This window comes from Histomonas meleagridis (genome assembly GCF_020186115.1).
Source record: "Histomonas meleagridis strain 2922-C6/04-10x chromosome Unknown contig_41, whole genome shotgun sequence".
In the NCBI taxonomy this organism is placed as follows: Eukaryota; Parabasalia; order Tritrichomonadida; family Dientamoebidae; genus Histomonas; species Histomonas meleagridis.
The window spans coordinates 106,323-125,394 of record NW_027150885.1 but is presented as its reverse complement, the minus strand read 5'-3'; the positions used below and the strand labels follow the sequence as shown (position 1 = coordinate 125,394).

Genomic DNA, 19,072 nt, shown 5'->3' with positions numbered 1-19,072 from the left:
GCGATGCATCTGAAGCAGTAATTTTAATATCAATTTTATGTTGTCGAATTTTATTACTTCCAAATGAAATATCATTCGGATCTATTCTCAAAAAGCTTTGAAGAAGTGATATTTTGTCTGTGGATGCTAATCCAAAAATGATAACATTTAAACTGATGGTTTCCATAATTGGCATCGAAAGAATTTCGTCAATCGTTGGACGACGTTTTGGATTAACTTGAAGCATTTTTGATATAAGATCTCGAACCCCATCACTGTATTGCTCTGGTATTGGGGCATATTTCCCTTTACTTATTAATTTATGAAGTTTTGATAATCCATTTTCACTTTCATCAAATGGCGGCTTAAGTCGACACAACTCATAAATAATGCATCCTAATGACCAAATGTCTGTTTTAATATCATATGATCGAAAATTAATGAGTTCAGGCGACATATAAGATCGAGTTCCTGTGGTTGTATTACAAATTTGATGAATATTTTCAAGAATTTTAATTTCATCAAAATCACCTATTTTTACTTGACCAGAGCTTGTAAGGAAAATGTTTTGTGGTTTCAAGTCACGATGGATATTTTTTTATGATGAAGATATTGAATTGCTGACGCAATTTGAGTGAAGTAATAAATAACTTTTTCCTCTGGAATTAATTTTTTTGAGCTTCGGGTTTTACATATCATTTGTTTCAAATCACCACCATCTGCATATTCCATAACTAGATAAATATATTTATCTGTGAAATAGTTAAAATATCGAATAATATTTGGATGAGAAAATGTCAACATAGATTCAAACTTTTCTGTGATAACTTTTTTCTCATTTTCTTCAAAATTATTAGAACCTTTGATTTTTTTTAGAACGATTTTTTCTTTTGTGTCATTTTTTTCAACAAGAATAACTTCACCAGATGTACCTTCTCCAAGAGTTTTCAGCTTTGTATAATTTTTCATTAAGATTTATAGGATATACAATTAAAATGCCCAATGTTAACCACATGAGAAGCAAAAACGATCGAATTGTATACTTTATCAAAATGTAAAAATGAATATATTATTTGAAGAACTTATGCTGAATGATAAGCAAAATCATGATCTGATACACTCTTGTCAAAATCTTTTTGAAATACTTACTGATATAGAGAAAACGATATTTAATTTAACTCAAGAAAATCTTGACATATCAGTTCTGCAAACAATGAAATTATATGATCCGAATTATTCATATTCATTTAATCTTTTTCTTTTCAATTTAATTTTTTCGTCATTTTATTCACAAAATGATCAAAATTATATATATTTTTATTATTTAGAAGACATTGAACTTAAAGAAAAAGAAATTAGCAACAATAATGCAAAAGTTATAGAATTTTTTTATAATTATATTTCTAAATTTAAAACTCAAGAATCATATTATCTAATAAATCAAATGATTAAACGAAATTTGGTTGATTTAAATGTTATTGATAATATTCCATATAAATTATTTGCTCAATATAAAACACTAAAAGAAAACAAAAAAATATATCTTAAAGATGCAATAGAATCAACTTTTTTTGGAAAATTATAAAATATTATCAAATAATGATTTTGAGCTTCATAAGAAATATATTGACGAAGGACATAATCCGAATGAAATTGCGAAAATAATTCGAAATGATGAAATCGAAAAACTTCAAGAAATATCATCACAAAAAGATTTTGATTATAATCAAATAATTGAACCATCACTTTATGAAAGATGTTCATTTATTAATAAAGAATGTGAAAAAGTTTCATTAATTGATCTTGCTGCATTTTTTGACTCAATTCAATGTTTTAGATATTTACTTATAAATAATGCAAATGTAAATAATACAGGTAAATATGCTGTTGCAGGTGGAAATCTTGAAATCATTCATTTATGTGAGCAAAACCATTCATTATTTGAAAACGCATATGAAACAGCAATTATGTTTCATAGAAATGAAATATTTAAATATCTTTATGAAAATAACTTTAAAAAAGTTAATAATTTATCTGAATTAGGTACAAAATGTATTGTATATCAAAATTATGAAATTTTTATGTTTTTACAAGAAAATGGAATGAAAATCAACGATGAAATCATTAACAAAGCAGCAGAAATTGGAAATTTATATCTTGTTGAATATTTAATTCAAAATAATTATATTCCAAGAGAAATTTTGATATATTCTACGAAATCAGGAAATATAGAACTTGTAAATTATGTTCTTACACTAATGGGTATTGATATTAAAGTTAAAGATATTTATTAAGTTTATTTGATATTTATTTTAATAATTTTTTATTTCAAAATAATATTTGGAAATTGTTTAAATTATTTAGAACAGCACTTATGATTGCATCTGAAAATGGTAATCTAGAAATAGTTAAATTACTTCTTGAACAAGAAGGAATCGATATTAATGCAAAAGATATTTATTTGTTTTATTTGATATTTACTTTAATAATTTGAAATTTCAAAATAATATTTGAGAATTATTTGATTTATTTTGGACAGCACTTATGATTGCATCTGATCATGGAAATATAGAAATAGTTAAATTACTTCTTGAACAAAAAGGAATTGATATTAATACTAAAGATGTTTATTTGTTTTATTTGATATTTATTTTATTAATTTGATATTTTTTATCAATATTTGGAAACTACTTATAATATTTAATACATCACTTATGTTTGCATCTGATAAAGGAAATATAGAAACAGTAAAATTACTTCTTGAACAAGAAGGAATTGATGTCAATGCTAAAAATATTTATTTGTTTTTTTTTGTATTTAAAAATAATATTTGGGAATTATTGAAAATATTTAAAACAGCACTTATAATTGCATCTTATTGAGGTTGCACAAAAATAGTTAAATTACTTCTTAAACATAAAAAAATTGATATTAATGCTAAAGATATTTATTAAGTTTATTTGATATTTATTTTAATAATTTTTTATTTCAAAATAATATTTGGGAATTATTTAAAACATTTAAAACAGCACTTATGATTGCATCTGAAAATGGTAATCTAGAAATAGTTAAATTACTTCTTGAACAAGAAGGAATTGATATTAATGCCAAAGATAAAATTTAATTTAATAATTTTATATTTTAAAATAATATTTGGAAATTATATACATTATTTAATACAGCACTTATTTGTACTATTGAAAAAGATAATATATAAATTGTTAAATTACTTCTTGAACAAAAAGGAATTGATATTAATGCTCAAAATATTATTTACTTTAATAATTTGTTATTTCAAAATAATATTTTGAAATTATTTATTATACTTATGGGAGCACTAATTTATTTAATTAAAAATAAAAACACAGAATTAGTTAAATTATTTGATAAAAAGGAAGGAATTGATGTAAACGTCAAAGATATTTGTATGCTATATTTAATTTTTATTATATTAATTTTATGTTTTAATATGATATTTGGAATTAATTCAAATTATTTGAAACAGCGCTTATTTATGCAGCTTCAGATGGCAATGAAGAAATTGTGAGACTACTTCTTAAACATAAAGAAATCAATGTCAATGCACAAGGTAATAATATCTTATATTTAAAGATTTTTTATATTATTTTGGGTTTAAAATTGGAATTTAAAAATTCAGCAATTTATTTGAAACAGCACTGATTAGAGCATCTATATATGGTTACACTGAAATAGTTAAATTATTACTTACACGAAAGGAAATTAATTTAAATATTACAAATGTTTTTTAAATTTTATATATTGACATTTGAAAATAACATTTGATATTTATTTATAATATGCCGAAAAGCAATTAATGATGCAAATGTAAATTGTGATAGTGAAATCGTAAAATTACTGAAGGAAGGCAACGAAAATCTCAATGAATAAACTATTGATCTTGAAGATATATTACCAATAAAAATATATTTTATAATATGGTTTTATAATGAGATGGTAGTACTTTAGCTACATCATAATTTCCATTGAATGATTTAAATCTCAAGTCGAAAATAAACAAATTTCATTTCGTTACATATGATAAAATTACAAATTATTTATTTACTTAACAAACAAAACGCATCTAAGCTATTGTTAGTGCAGGCAGCACAAGTCTATTTACATAAGTTGTATGTCTTTGCACCATTATTAATTTCTTCAAAAATGTTCCCTCGCCCTCAAACACAGATAATGCTCTTTGGTAATTGTACATATTCTTTGAAGCCGGTGACAAAATCAGTGAAATGCTGTTCGACTTCTTCAGTAATCGCAATGTCGAAAATATGCTAAAGAACCCGATGAATTGAAGAACTTGTGGAGGGGTTTGAAGAACTAGAAGTGATACATTGTCGAATTTGAAGTCGTTGAGATGTGTCTGGTGAATTTTGTTGTTATGCATTTGGACCATCTTTGAAATTTGTGAAAGTGGATATTTAGTTACATTCAATCTTGGTGACATGGATTTGATTATCATTGAGTTCCGATTGTTATTCATGCCAATAAAGTCATAAGTGATCATAAGTTTTGGATTTATCTCATTTTGATAATGCTCTATAGCAGATTTAATTTCCAAGGACAAAAATTCGCTGCCATTGAAGCTTTCGGGGTTATATGAATTTATGATACAATTTGAAGGATTTATTTTTGCCATGGAACATGCTACTGAAAAATCATTTTGTGCTTGTGTAAAGTTTTCATCCCCTGCTGACAAAGAAACAATATATGGTTCAGTTGACTTGGAGAGAGTTGGTCCAAAATATTTAAACAAATCCTTTGGATTTGAAATAATAAACATAATTTTACCAGGAATTTGACTTTGCACATCAACAGCAATGAAAAAGAGAATAATGAATTGTGTGATTACCAGTATAAGATTTAAGATAATCAGTTTTTGTACCCAATTCATTAAGAGATATTTTCACAGTATCAGTGAAAAATATTCTGTCAATTTTATGTGTAGTAACTTACGGAAAAAATGGATTTCCATCCGAATTTGTTCTTTGTCCGAATCAAACTTTTCTTAAGATCCGAAGAGTATCGTTTGAATCTACTGTTTGATTGAAATTTTATTCGTGATAATTTATAATATAATATTAGAAATATGATTATTTTAATATGTAAACAAATAACAAATTCATTATACAATTCAAAAAAAATTGAAATTACTCTAATATTAGTCACTAATTATGATTTTTTAGCATGAATATAATGAAAAAAGATTGAAGTGTCACTTTTAATTCAAATTTCAAAACCGACTTTCCAAATGTTCCAAAATGTTTATTCTATAAATCCAGGTGATTGTATTTATACATGTTCTTCTTTCTCTCCAGATGGATCTAGAATTGTTATTGGGTCAAATCATGGACATATTTATTTATATGAGACAAACACATTTTCTCTCATTTTTTCGAAGAAGATTCATGAAAGAGCAATTAATGACATCAAATGGGCTTTGAATGGAAGTAATATTTTGACTGCCTCAGAAGATGCTACGCTTATTTTATTTAGTTCAAATGATTTTACTCAACTCCGAGTATATTCAGATTTTGAGCATCCATTTACAAAATGCGATGTCTCGCCCTCAGGTAACATTGTTGCTGCCATAACAATCGAGCAACTTCTAGTTTTATGGAATGAGTATCCACATCAATACCATAATTTTGAGTTAATTCATTCAGATCTTGTGACTTCATTACAGTTTACTCGAGATGGTAAATCCCTTCTTACTTCATCTATGGATGGATTATGTCGAATTTGGGATTCTGATACATTTTATCTTTTGAAAACAATTTCATTCCCTATTCCAATATCATCATCCATCTTCAGTCCTAATGAGAGTTTCATTATCATTGCCACAATGGATTCCAAAATTCATTTTTATGATTTTGTTGAAAATAAAACAATTGGATTTTTAATTGGACACAAAAATAAGGAAAAGCTGTGCTCACTACACAATGTTATAACGGGAAATGGACAACAACAAGTTGTTATCCAAGGAGATAATGGAAATATTATTTGTTGGGATTTAAGAACACAAAACATCCTATGGAAACTTGATCAAATAAAGCCACCACTAATTCCATTTAACATAACATTAGATGGAAAGTTAATAATGACATCTTCGAAGGATGGAACAGTAATGTTTTGGAGAAGAAATGGACAATAAATGTGTGTATAAAAAAACATAGAAAATACATTTTATGGTTTGTTGAGATTTAATGAATTCAATATCTGTGAATTCGAATTTTGAAACATTGGATGAAATGAACGTTTAGAATGTTTTACAACAACTGTCAAAATTTCACCAAAATCACTTTTTGAATGTAATATGAAAGACAACACGCACAATTCGCTCATTTAACTGTTGGTTCCGATTCAATTTTTGACTTCTACGGGTAAGATTTTCGGTGATTGAGAAGTTTATTTTATTGTTCATTCAAATCTCCATTTCATATTCCAAATGAATACCAATCAATTCGTGATTTCCTTTGTATTTGTGATCTTCAGTATACTAAATATCAACTCTCTCACGAAAGACATTTCAAACACTGAAATTAAGTTTTCAATATGGAACTCGAATTCATTTCACAATAATTTTTTGTTAGAGAATAATGACTTGCTACAACAGCTATCATTTGTTCCTAATGAGAGAGGCTTCATTTCAGGGTTTGATAATATATACAATGTGGAACATGTTAATACAAAATTTCAGAAGAGTTTTACATGCAACGAAAAAACGAAATTTTTGAAATACCTTAATTATATCGATATCAACTTTAATGTATATAAAGAGGAAGTGCTTTTTGTAATAATAATTTTATTTACTATTATCGTTTTATTCAAAATCAAAATAATTCCAGTTAAAACTCAAGCCAAAAACAAAAAGAATGCAATCTACATGATTAAATTCATGTTTATAATGCTTTTTGCACATACTTTTGAAGAATTCGATTCAAGAACAGGAACACTCACCATATATTCCCAAAGTGATTTTGATCAAATGCATAAATCTGAAACAAAAAATGTTGTGATCAAAGATGGAATTACCGAAATTCCACAAAAAGCTTTTGATAATTGGACTTTATTGGAAAATGTTGATATTGGAAACACAGTTACTGTAATCAGAGAATATGCTTTTCAATTATGTCCATTTGCATCCATTAACATACCAAATTCAGTTAATATAATCGAAAGATATGTATTTCTAAGTTGTAAATCGTTATTAAGCATTGTGATTCCAGAATCAGTTTATTCATTAGGTGAAGGTGTTTTTCAAATATGTGACGCTTTAAGTAGCGTAGTTATTCCAAACAATATTTCTCAAATTAATTTTTTAATGTTTTATTATTGTACAGTTTTGACAGATGTTATTATTGGAAGATCGGTTACAAGTATTGGCCAATTCGCATTTTTCATGTGCAAAAGCTTGAAATGCTTTTATTTCTATGGGGATTCATCACCAACAATCGATTCGGCTGCTTTCCAGTCTGCTGTAACTTCTTTAGTTGTAATGACCACATCGACATATAAAGATAGCTCATTTGGAACATTCGATATCAATAAAGAAACAGTAATTTCTGGATGCGACCCATGGCCAACTAATACATTCACAAGCAGTTTTTCATTTACTCAATCAAGTTCATTTACGAAGTCGAACACTTTAACACAAACAAATTCATTTACTCAATATAATACAAATATGAATTCTAATACATTTATAAAGTCAAATACGCCCACGAAGTCAAATGTATACATTAAGTCAGAGATTTTTTCAGATAAATATTTGGAGTCAAACAGTGCAATGGAAATAAGTTCATTTGATGAAACAATTACATTTTCTTTTTACACATATTCATGTTCTATCACAGAAACAATTATATCAATCAGTTCAACCACAAATACAATTACACTCTCAGAAGTTGATTCATCGTTTACGTATATCTCTACAGTATATATTTATTATCAATATAAAGTAATTGCTTATTCTTCATATTATCCATTTTATTCTTATTTCAAAATAAATGGAAATGAGAATTTAGGAAATAATAAAAATAATTCGACAATTATCGCAGTTGGTGTATGTGTTCCAATTGCTGTAATTTTGATAATTATATTAATGGTAATTTTGCTGATTCGTAAAAAGAAGAAAGAAAGTACAGTGGAATACGAGGAAGGAGAAATACAACATTATGATACAAATTCACTAAACAATTTTTCAACAGGATTGTCAATAGCAAACGCGGAAGAAGATCCATTTGCTGCCGATTTCAAAGAAAATGAACATTTTGTTAGTATATGAATAAATATGTAAATTAATTAATTTTGATATGGTATTTGTGAAGTCTTAAAATATTCACGCAAAGAAATATTTATTATTTGTGTGTAACAATTTTATATAATTTTTTCAAGAGAAATAATTGATTTTGATCCATGCAAACTCAAATGATATTCATCATTATAAGAAAAATATATTCTAAATACACAGTAAAAAACTGTCTTTGATATATCCAATGACCCTTGCACTAGAAGGTATTTGTTGCCTAATATGCAGAAGATCTTAACTTTTACAATTGCTTCAAATTGAAATTTGTTAAAAACAACAGCATTTAAATGATAGATTCTTCAAAAAGACATTTTGAGTGAAACGCAATTGATATGTATATAAATGCTTTTTTTATACATTGAAAAAAAGATTTAATGAATGACAATCTTATCAAGGAAGACAGTTTTTCACTGCATCTACGTAGCAAAAACATTAAAAATTCATCCAATATAAATATTTTGGAGTGCCCCAATAAAAGTTTTCGAATTAAATGGTTTATTCTCTCAAAAGTTCCACTTTTTGAGCATGTTTTGATGCTTTCATATCAAATTGATTGATTTTCAACTACCAAAGAATTTATTTGTTTAATCAATGATTTCGTGGCTATCATTAATGCATGAGAACCCGATGAAATTTTCTTGTAATGAAGTAGATATAACTGATGGGTCCTCATAAGTTAAATTCGGTTCCATTTCAGTATATTGCTCATCGAATTGTGACACGTCCAAGTCATCAGTAATATTTGGCTTCCATTCCATTGGAATCTTTTCCTTTAATAAATCATCGAAGTTAACATCATCGAAAAATGCATGTTCAATTACATCCAAATAATCTCTATCACTTGAACCTAATCTTGCCTTTGGATCTCTATTTAATAATCGCACAATGAAATCAACAAGTATATCATCCGCATCTTCAGTGACTTCAATGGGATCACTTAAAATAGAATAATACATATCATTAGTGTTCTCATTATAAAACGGTGGAAGTCCATTAGCCATTTCATAAACTAAGCATCCATACGCCCACCAATCAACTGATTTATCATACGGCTTACCTAATATCATTTCCGGTGCTACGTAATCTGGCGTACCACAAAATGTTTCAGTTGTTTCGCCCGATTTCATTCCCTTTTTAACTAATCCGAAATCAGTAAGTTTCAGATATCCATTTCGATCAATTAATATGTTCTCCGGCTTAAGATCTCGATGAATAATACCGTGGCTATGAAGATATCCTATAGCTAACGCTAATTGTGCAGCATATAATCTGACGCGATTTAATGAAAACGTACGTTCTTCACTAATACGTGTATAAAGTTCGCCTCCGGGTACATATTCAGTGGCAAGGAATAGTTTGGTATCGGTTTGAAATGCATATTTGGCATATACGATGAACGGATGATTAGCTGTAAGTAGAATATTTCGCTCTGAAATGGTACGCTCTATAAGATCACAGTCGGCACAAGTGATCTTAGATATAGATTTCAATGCATATAACTTTCCTGTTTTGATATGACGAGCGAGTTGAACTTTACCATAACCGCCACGCCCTATTACCTTTAAAAGTTTGAAGTCGCTCAGCATTACTGAGGAAGTTGAGTCTACACCAGTTTTAGCCTTTTTTAATTTTGCGACCCATTCGTTACATTCTTCATCATTGTTTGCAGCGAAAACGAACACCTTATCGAGTTCGATTAAAAAAGCAAATGGGCGTTTTGACTGCTCATTTACATCGATTAATGTTGCCTGTTTAAGGTCAATAGTTTCGACGAGAGTTTTTTTGTCTTTCTTATAGATTTTGAGGTTGGAGCCATCGATTTTGAGATAGCGCTTTGCCCACCCTTTGATTCCGCCGATTTGCATGGTGCAGAATCCTTCCATCTGATAACTGTGTAAAGTATTCACGGCACCACCAGACCAAAAGTGACAGCAATTTGTGATGAGTGCACAGAAAAATTGTTAGAACGAAATTTTGTATTGAAATAAAAACTTTTTCTAAGAATTATTTTGCTTAAAATGTTTGATCGTTACAGTTCAAATTTGTTTGTTTTGTGGGGAGTGCGACGTTTTTTGCTCTCCGTTTTTGGTGATGCACCAACAGATGATTCGCTTTGGGGAGTGTGCAATGGAACGCGCTTCGAAATACGTTTTGAAGGAATGCAATTGATATCGATCGTTGTTACAAAATCGATCATCGAATCTTAATGTTGTAATGCATTGTATAAAGTTTATTTTACGAATTTTACATTCTTTGTGACATGAGTAATTCATAAAAAATAGCGAGAACAATTGAAATACATTGCAAAATATATGTCTCAAGTTAATGATGAAAATGTTTGCTATAATAAATACATTAAATGAATTAAAGTTTGCAGATCTTTGTTGAGAGGTGCATTCAAAATGTGTATTACAAGAATTCTTTAATGAAATAAAATATTATTATGTATTTTTGACTATACCATGCAAGAAAACATTTTCTTTTATTATACAAAAAACGTAAATAATATTTTATTAACTTAACATTAATCATAGTATGAATAAGACCTGGATGTTAACATTGTATTAGACGATTCACTGAAATCCATTTTCCTTTTAGAGGTATCATTTAGCAATTTCAAATTCATAATTTGTCTTTTACTTTCTTCTATTTTTCTTTCGAGTTTCTTTTTGATTGATTCAAGTTTTTTTATGTTTGAAGAAGCTTTTCTTTGTAATTCTTGTAATTTATTTGTTAGTGTTATTTTTGTTTGTTGCAATTCTTCGATTTCATTTTGCATTTGTAGAACATTAACAGAAACAATTTGTGGTTCGTTTTTTTGAGATTTTGTTATTTTTTGCGGCTGTTTAGACGTGTTCTTTATTGGAGTGATTCTATCATTCATTTCTCTGATTAATTGCTCTTTTTCTTGGAGTTTAATTCGATTAAGTTCTTCATTTTCATGTAATTGTTTTGTCAATTTTCGAATTTCTTCTTGCTTTTGTGAGCGCATTTCATCATATTCTCTTTGCGCAGCAAGAAAGTTTCGATTGATTTCATCGATTTTGGCTCGTTGTGATGCTTCGGCAGATTCAATTTGTAATGTCAAATTTCGTTTCTCAATTTCGAGAGTTTTTTGCTTTTGTTTATTGGCTTCAATTCTTTCTCGAAGTGAATTTTTCATTTCTTCAAGTTGAGCAAGTTCAAGAGTTTCTTGGCGAATTTGTTTTTCACACTCAGCTGTGGCAGTTTTGCTTTCATGAATGATTTTAACTAAATTCGCTTCGTTTTCTGCTATGGATTGTTTCTTTATTGAGAGTTGTTGTTCTGCATCACGAATTTCATCTTCAAGAGCTCGTTTTTCATACATTAATAGCTTGGATTCCTTAAGAAGTGTAAGGTCAGGAAAAATAAATTCGGGAAATTGTGGTTTAAATTGAGCTTTTTGCGATGATTTTTCTTCAATAAGTTGTTGAGTTAATCGTTTCTCATTTTCTAAAGTTTTCTTCAGACTTTCTGCTTTCTGTTCTAGTGCATGTTTTTCTGATTTTGCTTGTTCTATTTTGGATAATAAAGAATTTATTCTTTTTGCAAATGATTCATTACATCTGCGTTCTACCTCTGTTTTTAATGTTGGGAGTTGATCTCGTGAAAAACACTCTTTCCTATTAGTTTGCATTTCATTTTCTAACCTTTGAATTTCAATTTCGAGAAGTTTTTTCTTAATTTCAAGATTTTGAACTTGCTCGTATTCTTCTACTGCTTTTATTTCATCTTCACCGAAACTTTTGGAAGATGTATTCGATAAATCACTTTCTTCGTTGGACATTTTTCTTTAAACGTACGCAACAAAAGTGACAAAATAGACGTTTAAATAAATTTCTGCAAAAATCTTTAAAAAACAAATTATTTTTGTGTTTGCATTCACGATTATAAAGGGAATTGATCCGTAAAATTAATGTATTTCTGTATTTGATCATTTTCAATTTCATCAAATACATCCGCATATTCGTCCAGAATTGCTTTAATTTGATCTATTTCATTAATAGCCTCGTAATGATGCCAAAACTTTCCCAGTATTGTTAACACTTTGTCATTATATACTTCAGCATCAAGCAATGGCAAAACTACTTCCAAAATTTTTGTATCCAAATAAATGTTCGAATCCACAATCAGCAAAATCAAATCCAAAATTTTATCCTTTATTTCGAAAGCAGTGTTATTTATTCTCGGAAGTATACGAAGTAAGACGAACTCAGGGAAATCAATCCAATAAGATTTCATATGAACCACATAAGAAAACGCAATTTTAGAACAATCACCTCTCATTCCATGCGTTATCGCTATATCAAGGACTATACTTATGATATTTAACGAAGATATTTCTAATGAATCAAGAAATTGTATCGATGAATAGATAATTCCATAGTCATCTGACTCTAACAATTGACAAATGCGTGGAAACAAAGACGTAAAATTAAAATTTATATTTTGATATGAAAAAAATGTGAGAATGCGAAGTGAATCATTAATATTAATCGGATTTTCTGAGTTATAAAATATAGAAAGTACAAAATTTAAAATTGTTTCATCAAAAATTTGAAGTTTTGTTATGAAGTTATATAAAATTGATAAAATATATGGAGTATTATTAGAGATATGTTGGAGAATTGGGAGTAATTGTAATTCATAAACTAACTGACAATGTGATACATCAAATGAAGTTATTCGTAAAAGAATTTCGAGTGAATGTCGAACTATAATTTCATCTGGTGATTTTAATTGTTCAATAATGTATAAGATTATATCTTGATTTGTTAGCACTTCAATGGGAAAATTTCTCATTGTTGACATAAAGCCTAAACAACAAATTGCTTTTGCGCGAATTTCTTCAATTGGAGATTGAATAAAATTGATTATGTTTTGATAGTTTTTATTTGTAAAATAGCGGCTTATTTCATTCGTACCTACCATTGATAGTGTTTTAACTAATCCATTTAATCCAATTCTTTGATCTTCAAATTCTTGTGATTCAATATTAAATAAAAAATTCTTTAGCCTACTTTCTGTTTTTGGACTGATTGGAGAAACTGTAACTAATTTTCCATGAAATATTTCATTTGGATTAAAAGGACTTATTTTTTCTTTGTATTTCATTTTACAACATTGGTTTTAACGTTCCTTATATTATATTTTTGTAAGAAATAAATAATGACAAAAATTATTCAATGAAAATCCTTTCAGATAATGCCAAGAGGAGTATTATTTTGTTTTTCAGATCTTGGGAGAAATACTCGTTTTATAAATTATGCTGATAAATTATCTCAAATAAGTGATATGAGGCTATTTATTTTCGGTTTTGATGAAACTGATATTCCTCGTAAGCTCGAAAATAATCCAAACATAACCATTTATTACTTATACAAATTCTTTAATATCCCATGGTTTCTATCTATATGGGCCTTTCCCCTTAAGTTTTTATTTTATTTTTTTCAATTTCTTGCTATTTTAGTTAATATTCGAAATGTTAATTTTATTATATCATCTACTTCTTCGTTTACTGAGTTACTTTTTTCTATTGTTTTTACACGTGTTAAAAGTTGCAAGTTAATTTTTGATATAGAAAATTTTCATTGGTTTGAAAATTATCTTTTTAGGATTATCTTTAAACGATCGTTTTCTTTTGCTAATTTTCTCATATCATCAAATAAGGGCATACAAATGATACTTAAAATTAGTGGATTCCAATCATATGTAATTCCAAATCTTCCAGATCCTTTATTTGCTCAACCTAGAAAATCAAAAAAAGACATTTCTCAACTTTTGTCTATTCCATGCTCATCTATTTATATAGTTTTTCCACTTTCAACCTATGATTCCGCAATATTTAAACGCATTGAAAAATACTCAAAAACACTTCAAAAATCAAATAAATCATTTGTTTTCATCATATGTGGAAGTGGGAAATTCGAGAAAGAATATAATGAAAGAGTACAAAAACTTTCATTTGATCGGACAAAATTTATTTTTGTTCCTTATCAATATGATATATTTCCACATATTTTAACATCTTGTGACTTAGGAATTTATATGAATGAGTTAAATAATGATTTAGAAATACCAAAAGAACTTTTAGAAATGAATATTTCTGGTATTCCAATTATTACATTTAGAAATGGATGTGTTTCAGAAATAATAAAAAACGAAGTTAATGGTTTTATTGTAGATAATGATGAAGAACTTATTAAATTATTAAAGTCATTATTTATAGAAGAAAAAATTTCATTGGATGGATTGAAAACAGACAGACAAAATATATTAAAAAGTTGGAATGAATGCTATGAAAAAGCTTTTGATGTTATTTTAAAATAAAAATGAATAAATATTATGATTTTATAATTTATTTTTTATTTATCTTTGATAAAATAAATATTTTTCTATTAGAATTGTTCATTAATTTAGAAATGATTTCATAATTTTCTAAAAAGATTTATAACAAGAATAATAAACAGACAATAGTAATTCAAAAATTAATATTTAGCCTTTAAGTGATTTGAAAATCAAAAAATAATTATTACTGATTCTATTATTTTTGAATAATTACCAAATTTTTTTGAGTGTTTTGGCTACTTAAAGTTTCTCGATATATTTTTCATCTTTTTTAGATTAATAAATGATAATATCAGCGAGTGACTGATTTTTTCAGCCAGATAAATTTCGTGCTTTAACGTATCATTTTCAAAAATTTATTTATCGTTATTTTAGTATCGTTTAAATTAATTGATATTTATCGCAATTTTCAGAACACCTATTTCAAAATTTCAGAGCATTGTAGGTTTACAATTCCTTCCTTCGTATGCAAATGAGAACTACAGGGTTGGAAACCACGCTCAAAATGACATATGACTTCATAAACATCCCTCCACATGACGCCAATGAACACGAATCTGGAAATCAAATACCATATTATCTCAATGGCGATTTTACACCATTAAATAAATTTTATCAACCAATTGATGGCGATGTTTATGCTCTAAATGCTTCTCAAGATATACGTGATCCATTTACACAGAATATTTTCCCATCAACATTTAAACCACAAGATAATATATTAATTTCTTTTCCAAATCCACAGAATTATCAAACAAAAGAAGAGTTCATGATGGCTTTTGAACTTTGGTATACAGAAGCTACTATTTATCTTTCTTATATGAATTTGCCAAATCCAATTTCTGGTGAGTTTTATTTACCTGAACTTCCTAAAATATTTACCAAAGAAGAGAAGTCACATCCTGGCCGCTTTAGGACATTCAAACCAGAGCTTTGGCCACTTTTGCCAAATAATTATTTTGTCATGCTCCAAAAAATATATCAAAAGGATGAAATTGATCCTAATGAACAATTTCCAGACCAAGTACCTAAGCGTGATCCTTTATGTTATAAGCATCATGTTACAAGTAAAGATCAATGGTGTTCCACATTAGTAGCGTCTGAACCCAATCCTATTATATATGACTTTTTTGAAGAATATGAAGAAGCATATGTTAAATGGTCTAACATCACATATGACACACTTAAATCATATCCAATACCACCAAAAGACATGCAAACGGTCGCCACGCTTGATTTGATACCGTTTGAGGCACCCTGCGAAACGGTCCCCCCTCAACCCGAACACGACACCAAACTTTTTGAATGGGCTCATCAAACTCCATCACCGTCAAATTATGGGACGTTAGTGCAACAACTCCATAATCTTAAGACCAAACCAAAGGAACGTAGTAAGCATAAGCTTCATTATGACAAAGTTTTATATGTCTTTGGAGTTTCCAAGAAACAATTTATTACAGAAAATGTTGAATATGGGTTTTATGAACCAGCCATTAAAAGTCCGACTATTATTAATCCTACGATATTTGTTAAAGGATATCCAGAGAAGAAAATTGAAAAGGTCCAAAATGTCCTTAAGACTCCACAAATTAATGTTAATCATATTGATTTCATATTATATATCTTAAATTATAATTATAATTCCAAACAATTCGCAGAAGTTCTTAATTTAGAATTTAATGGCAAACCATTAATAACATATTTTGAACCACTTATGAGTTCATATGAAAATGTGATTAAAATCTTTTTCAAATCAAAGCGATCAATCCTTGATAAATTACGAATTGGAAATTTCTTAAGTAGTTATATTACTACCACTGAAACATTAGACTTTATTAACATTATATTTTCACCTGAGAACCTAATAATGTTTCATGAATTTATCGAATTAGTTAATTATAATAGTAAATATCGTGTTGAAATGTTACCAATTGTTACTGACAAAACTAATGAAAAGTTTTTATTGATTAATCGATTTTATCTCTTAGACTTATTCTTATCATTATTCCGTGATTTTAATGGATCTAAGTTTTATACATTAGCATTTTCACAATGTCATATAGCATCAAGTAAAGTCTCACAAATTGTATATGAAGAAAACTTCTTAAAACAATTACGTAGTTCCAAGAAAGGCACTGATTATTATTGTTGTTTATTAATGTTATTACATTCTAATTCCACACGAATTCATCGTATATTATTAGGAGCAGACTTCTTAACATGGGTAAGTCAAGAAGCAGAGCCGACAATCTTATGGTCGATATTATATTGTTCATGTATGAATCAAGCCGCTTTTTTATTTGTTAAACATTGTACTAAAATCATTGGGATATTACCAAATTTATTACAAGGACATAATATATATAATATTCCATATGCTATATCAAAAATATTTAATCATATTATTAATACTAGTTCAAGTTTATATTTCCAATTTTTATGTACAGAACTTTGTGACTTATTAAATGATGTAATTCATAAAACAAATTCATTAGAACAGAATACTAAATATTTGTCATTATTATTAATCCCAATTATTAAGATATTAATTAATGATCGATTAATCATTAATTATGATTCGGAAGAAAACAAATCAAAATTAGCTTCAAGTGTTGGCTTTTTAGTATCGAATTTACATGAGATTCCAAATGATTTATATCGAGAACGATTAAAAGGTATTAATATCTTCTTAACAATGGAAACATGTCGAATAGTAATAGTAACAAGAGCAGAATTTGCGGAAGCGATAGCAAAACATTTAGAAGATTCCGACTTCTTGATATTACATGAAACTTGGCTCATATTGAACTTCTTAGTGGAGAAACCTGACGCGCTCTTCGAAATCTTAAAGAATAATACATTATGTAAAACATTATCAAACTTAATTAAGAAAGATGATAACGCTTTAAGAAGAAGATTCTTCGAATTCACTGCTAATGTATTCACAAAGAATGATCCAAACTTACATAATATTATCATAGAAAACGTATTAATGGATTCAATAGGAAGAATAGTGACACTGTTTAAGAGTCAAAAGTTATTCCTAAATAACGCGCTGTTAAAAGAAAAACTTGAATTCTGTTTGAATTGGCTGCTAACACAGAAAACTCCTCAAACTTTGAAGTTCGAAAAGGCGTTCTTGAAACACGCTGAAATGAAGTTGGAGAATATAATGGAAAAATTGAATCCAAACGAATACCAGAAGAAAGAAAAAGATGAAAAAGACGAAAAGTAAAAACAGAAATCGAATAAAATTTTTCATTTTTGTGTGAAAACTTTATGCAAAAGTGTAAAACATTAAAAATGTGTAAAGTTTGGACAAAGTAAAAATGGTGTTAAACATTTGTGTTATTTTATGTTGCGTCATTTTTGTTGGAGAATTTAAATGGAATTAAATAAATTCTGTTATTGATATACCACAAATGATTAACATTTTTGCATTACTAAATATTTGTTAATGATAAAAATTTTATTGACCCCAAAAATTTGTGTTATCGACTAATTTAGAGTAAATATTTTTAATAAATTTAACATTACATATTGATACCTCTGTATTCTGTTGTAAATTTGATTTCTTATTTTAACAAATTTTACTTCAAGATAGCTTGTACAATTATTTAATATATGCTCATTATAAAATCTTGTTAAAACACATTTATTTGAATTTTCTTGCGATATTATTGAAATTTGGTCAAATAAACATTTTTTAGAAATAGTTGCATAATGGGATTGATATGGGTTGAAACGTATCCTATCAGAAGCAAAAACATGAAAATTCTTATGCTAGGACTTGATGGCGCAGGTAAAACAACGATTTTAAATCAGTTAAAATATAACAAATATATAACAACTTCTTCAACAGTTGGATTTAATTTTGAAGAAATATTATACAATGAAATCACGTTATGTATATGGGATATCGGTGGTAACGAAACACTTAGACCATTATGGCATCATTATTTTAAAGATACACAAGGACTTATTTTTGTTATTGATTCTACTGATCACCAACGACTCAATGAAGCATGCAATACTCTTACTAATCTTTTAAAAGAAGATATTTTGAATAATGTTCCATTGCTTATTTATTTAAATAAACAAGACAGTACAGATGCAATTAAGCCAAATGAATTAGAAAATATGTTAGAGCTCAAAGAAAACACAGATAAGGCATGGAAAGTACAAGGATGTTGTGCAATAAAAGGAGACGAATTGAAAGATGGAATTGAATGGCTTTTTGAGCATTGTACATGCGGGTAAACATGATCAGAAAATTTATTTATATAAAGAAGAAAAGTAAAAACCCTCTATATATAATTGATGGAAACAAAACAATTTTTTTTATCAAATTAATATGGATAAAAATTACAGAGTTATTAATAA

The 19,072-nt window shown here is 27.7% G+C and overlaps 4 protein-coding genes across 4 annotated transcripts; 2 read left to right on the top strand and 2 right to left on the bottom strand.

Annotated features, from left to right (window-relative positions):
- Positions 1-5,260: 5,260 nt before the first annotated feature.
- GO595_006239 (COMPASS-like H3K4 histone methylase component WDR5A) lies at positions 5,261-6,163 on the top strand (the record flags this gene model as incomplete). The annotated part of the gene is made up of 1 exon (XM_067919570.1): positions 5,261-6,163. The coding sequence occupies one exon, from the start codon at positions 5,261-5,263 to the stop codon at positions 6,161-6,163; it is 903 nt and encodes a 300-aa protein (XP_067773554.1).
- Positions 6,164-8,904: 2,741 nt separating this feature from the next.
- On the bottom strand, positions 8,905-10,203 carry GO595_006238 (AGC family protein kinase; the record flags this gene model as incomplete). Its single annotated transcript, XM_067919569.1, has 1 exon — positions 8,905-10,203. One exon carries the CDS (start codon positions 10,201-10,203, stop codon positions 8,905-8,907), a length of 1,299 nt encoding a protein of 432 aa, XP_067773553.1.
- Positions 10,204-10,844: 641 nt separating this feature from the next.
- Positions 10,845-12,128, bottom strand: GO595_006237 (uncharacterized protein; the record flags this gene model as incomplete). The annotated part of the gene is made up of 1 exon (XM_067919568.1): positions 10,845-12,128. One exon carries the CDS (start codon positions 12,126-12,128, stop codon positions 10,845-10,847), a length of 1,284 nt encoding a protein of 427 aa, XP_067773552.1.
- A 3,027-nt stretch (positions 12,129-15,155) lies between these two features.
- On the top strand, positions 15,156-17,924 carry GO595_006236 (uncharacterized protein; the record flags this gene model as incomplete). Its single annotated transcript, XM_067919567.1, has 2 exons — positions 15,156-16,917; positions 17,365-17,924. 2 exons carry the CDS (start codon positions 15,156-15,158, stop codon positions 17,922-17,924), a joined length of 2,322 nt encoding a protein of 773 aa, XP_067773551.1.
- Between the last annotated feature and the right edge of the window lie 1,148 nt (positions 17,925-19,072).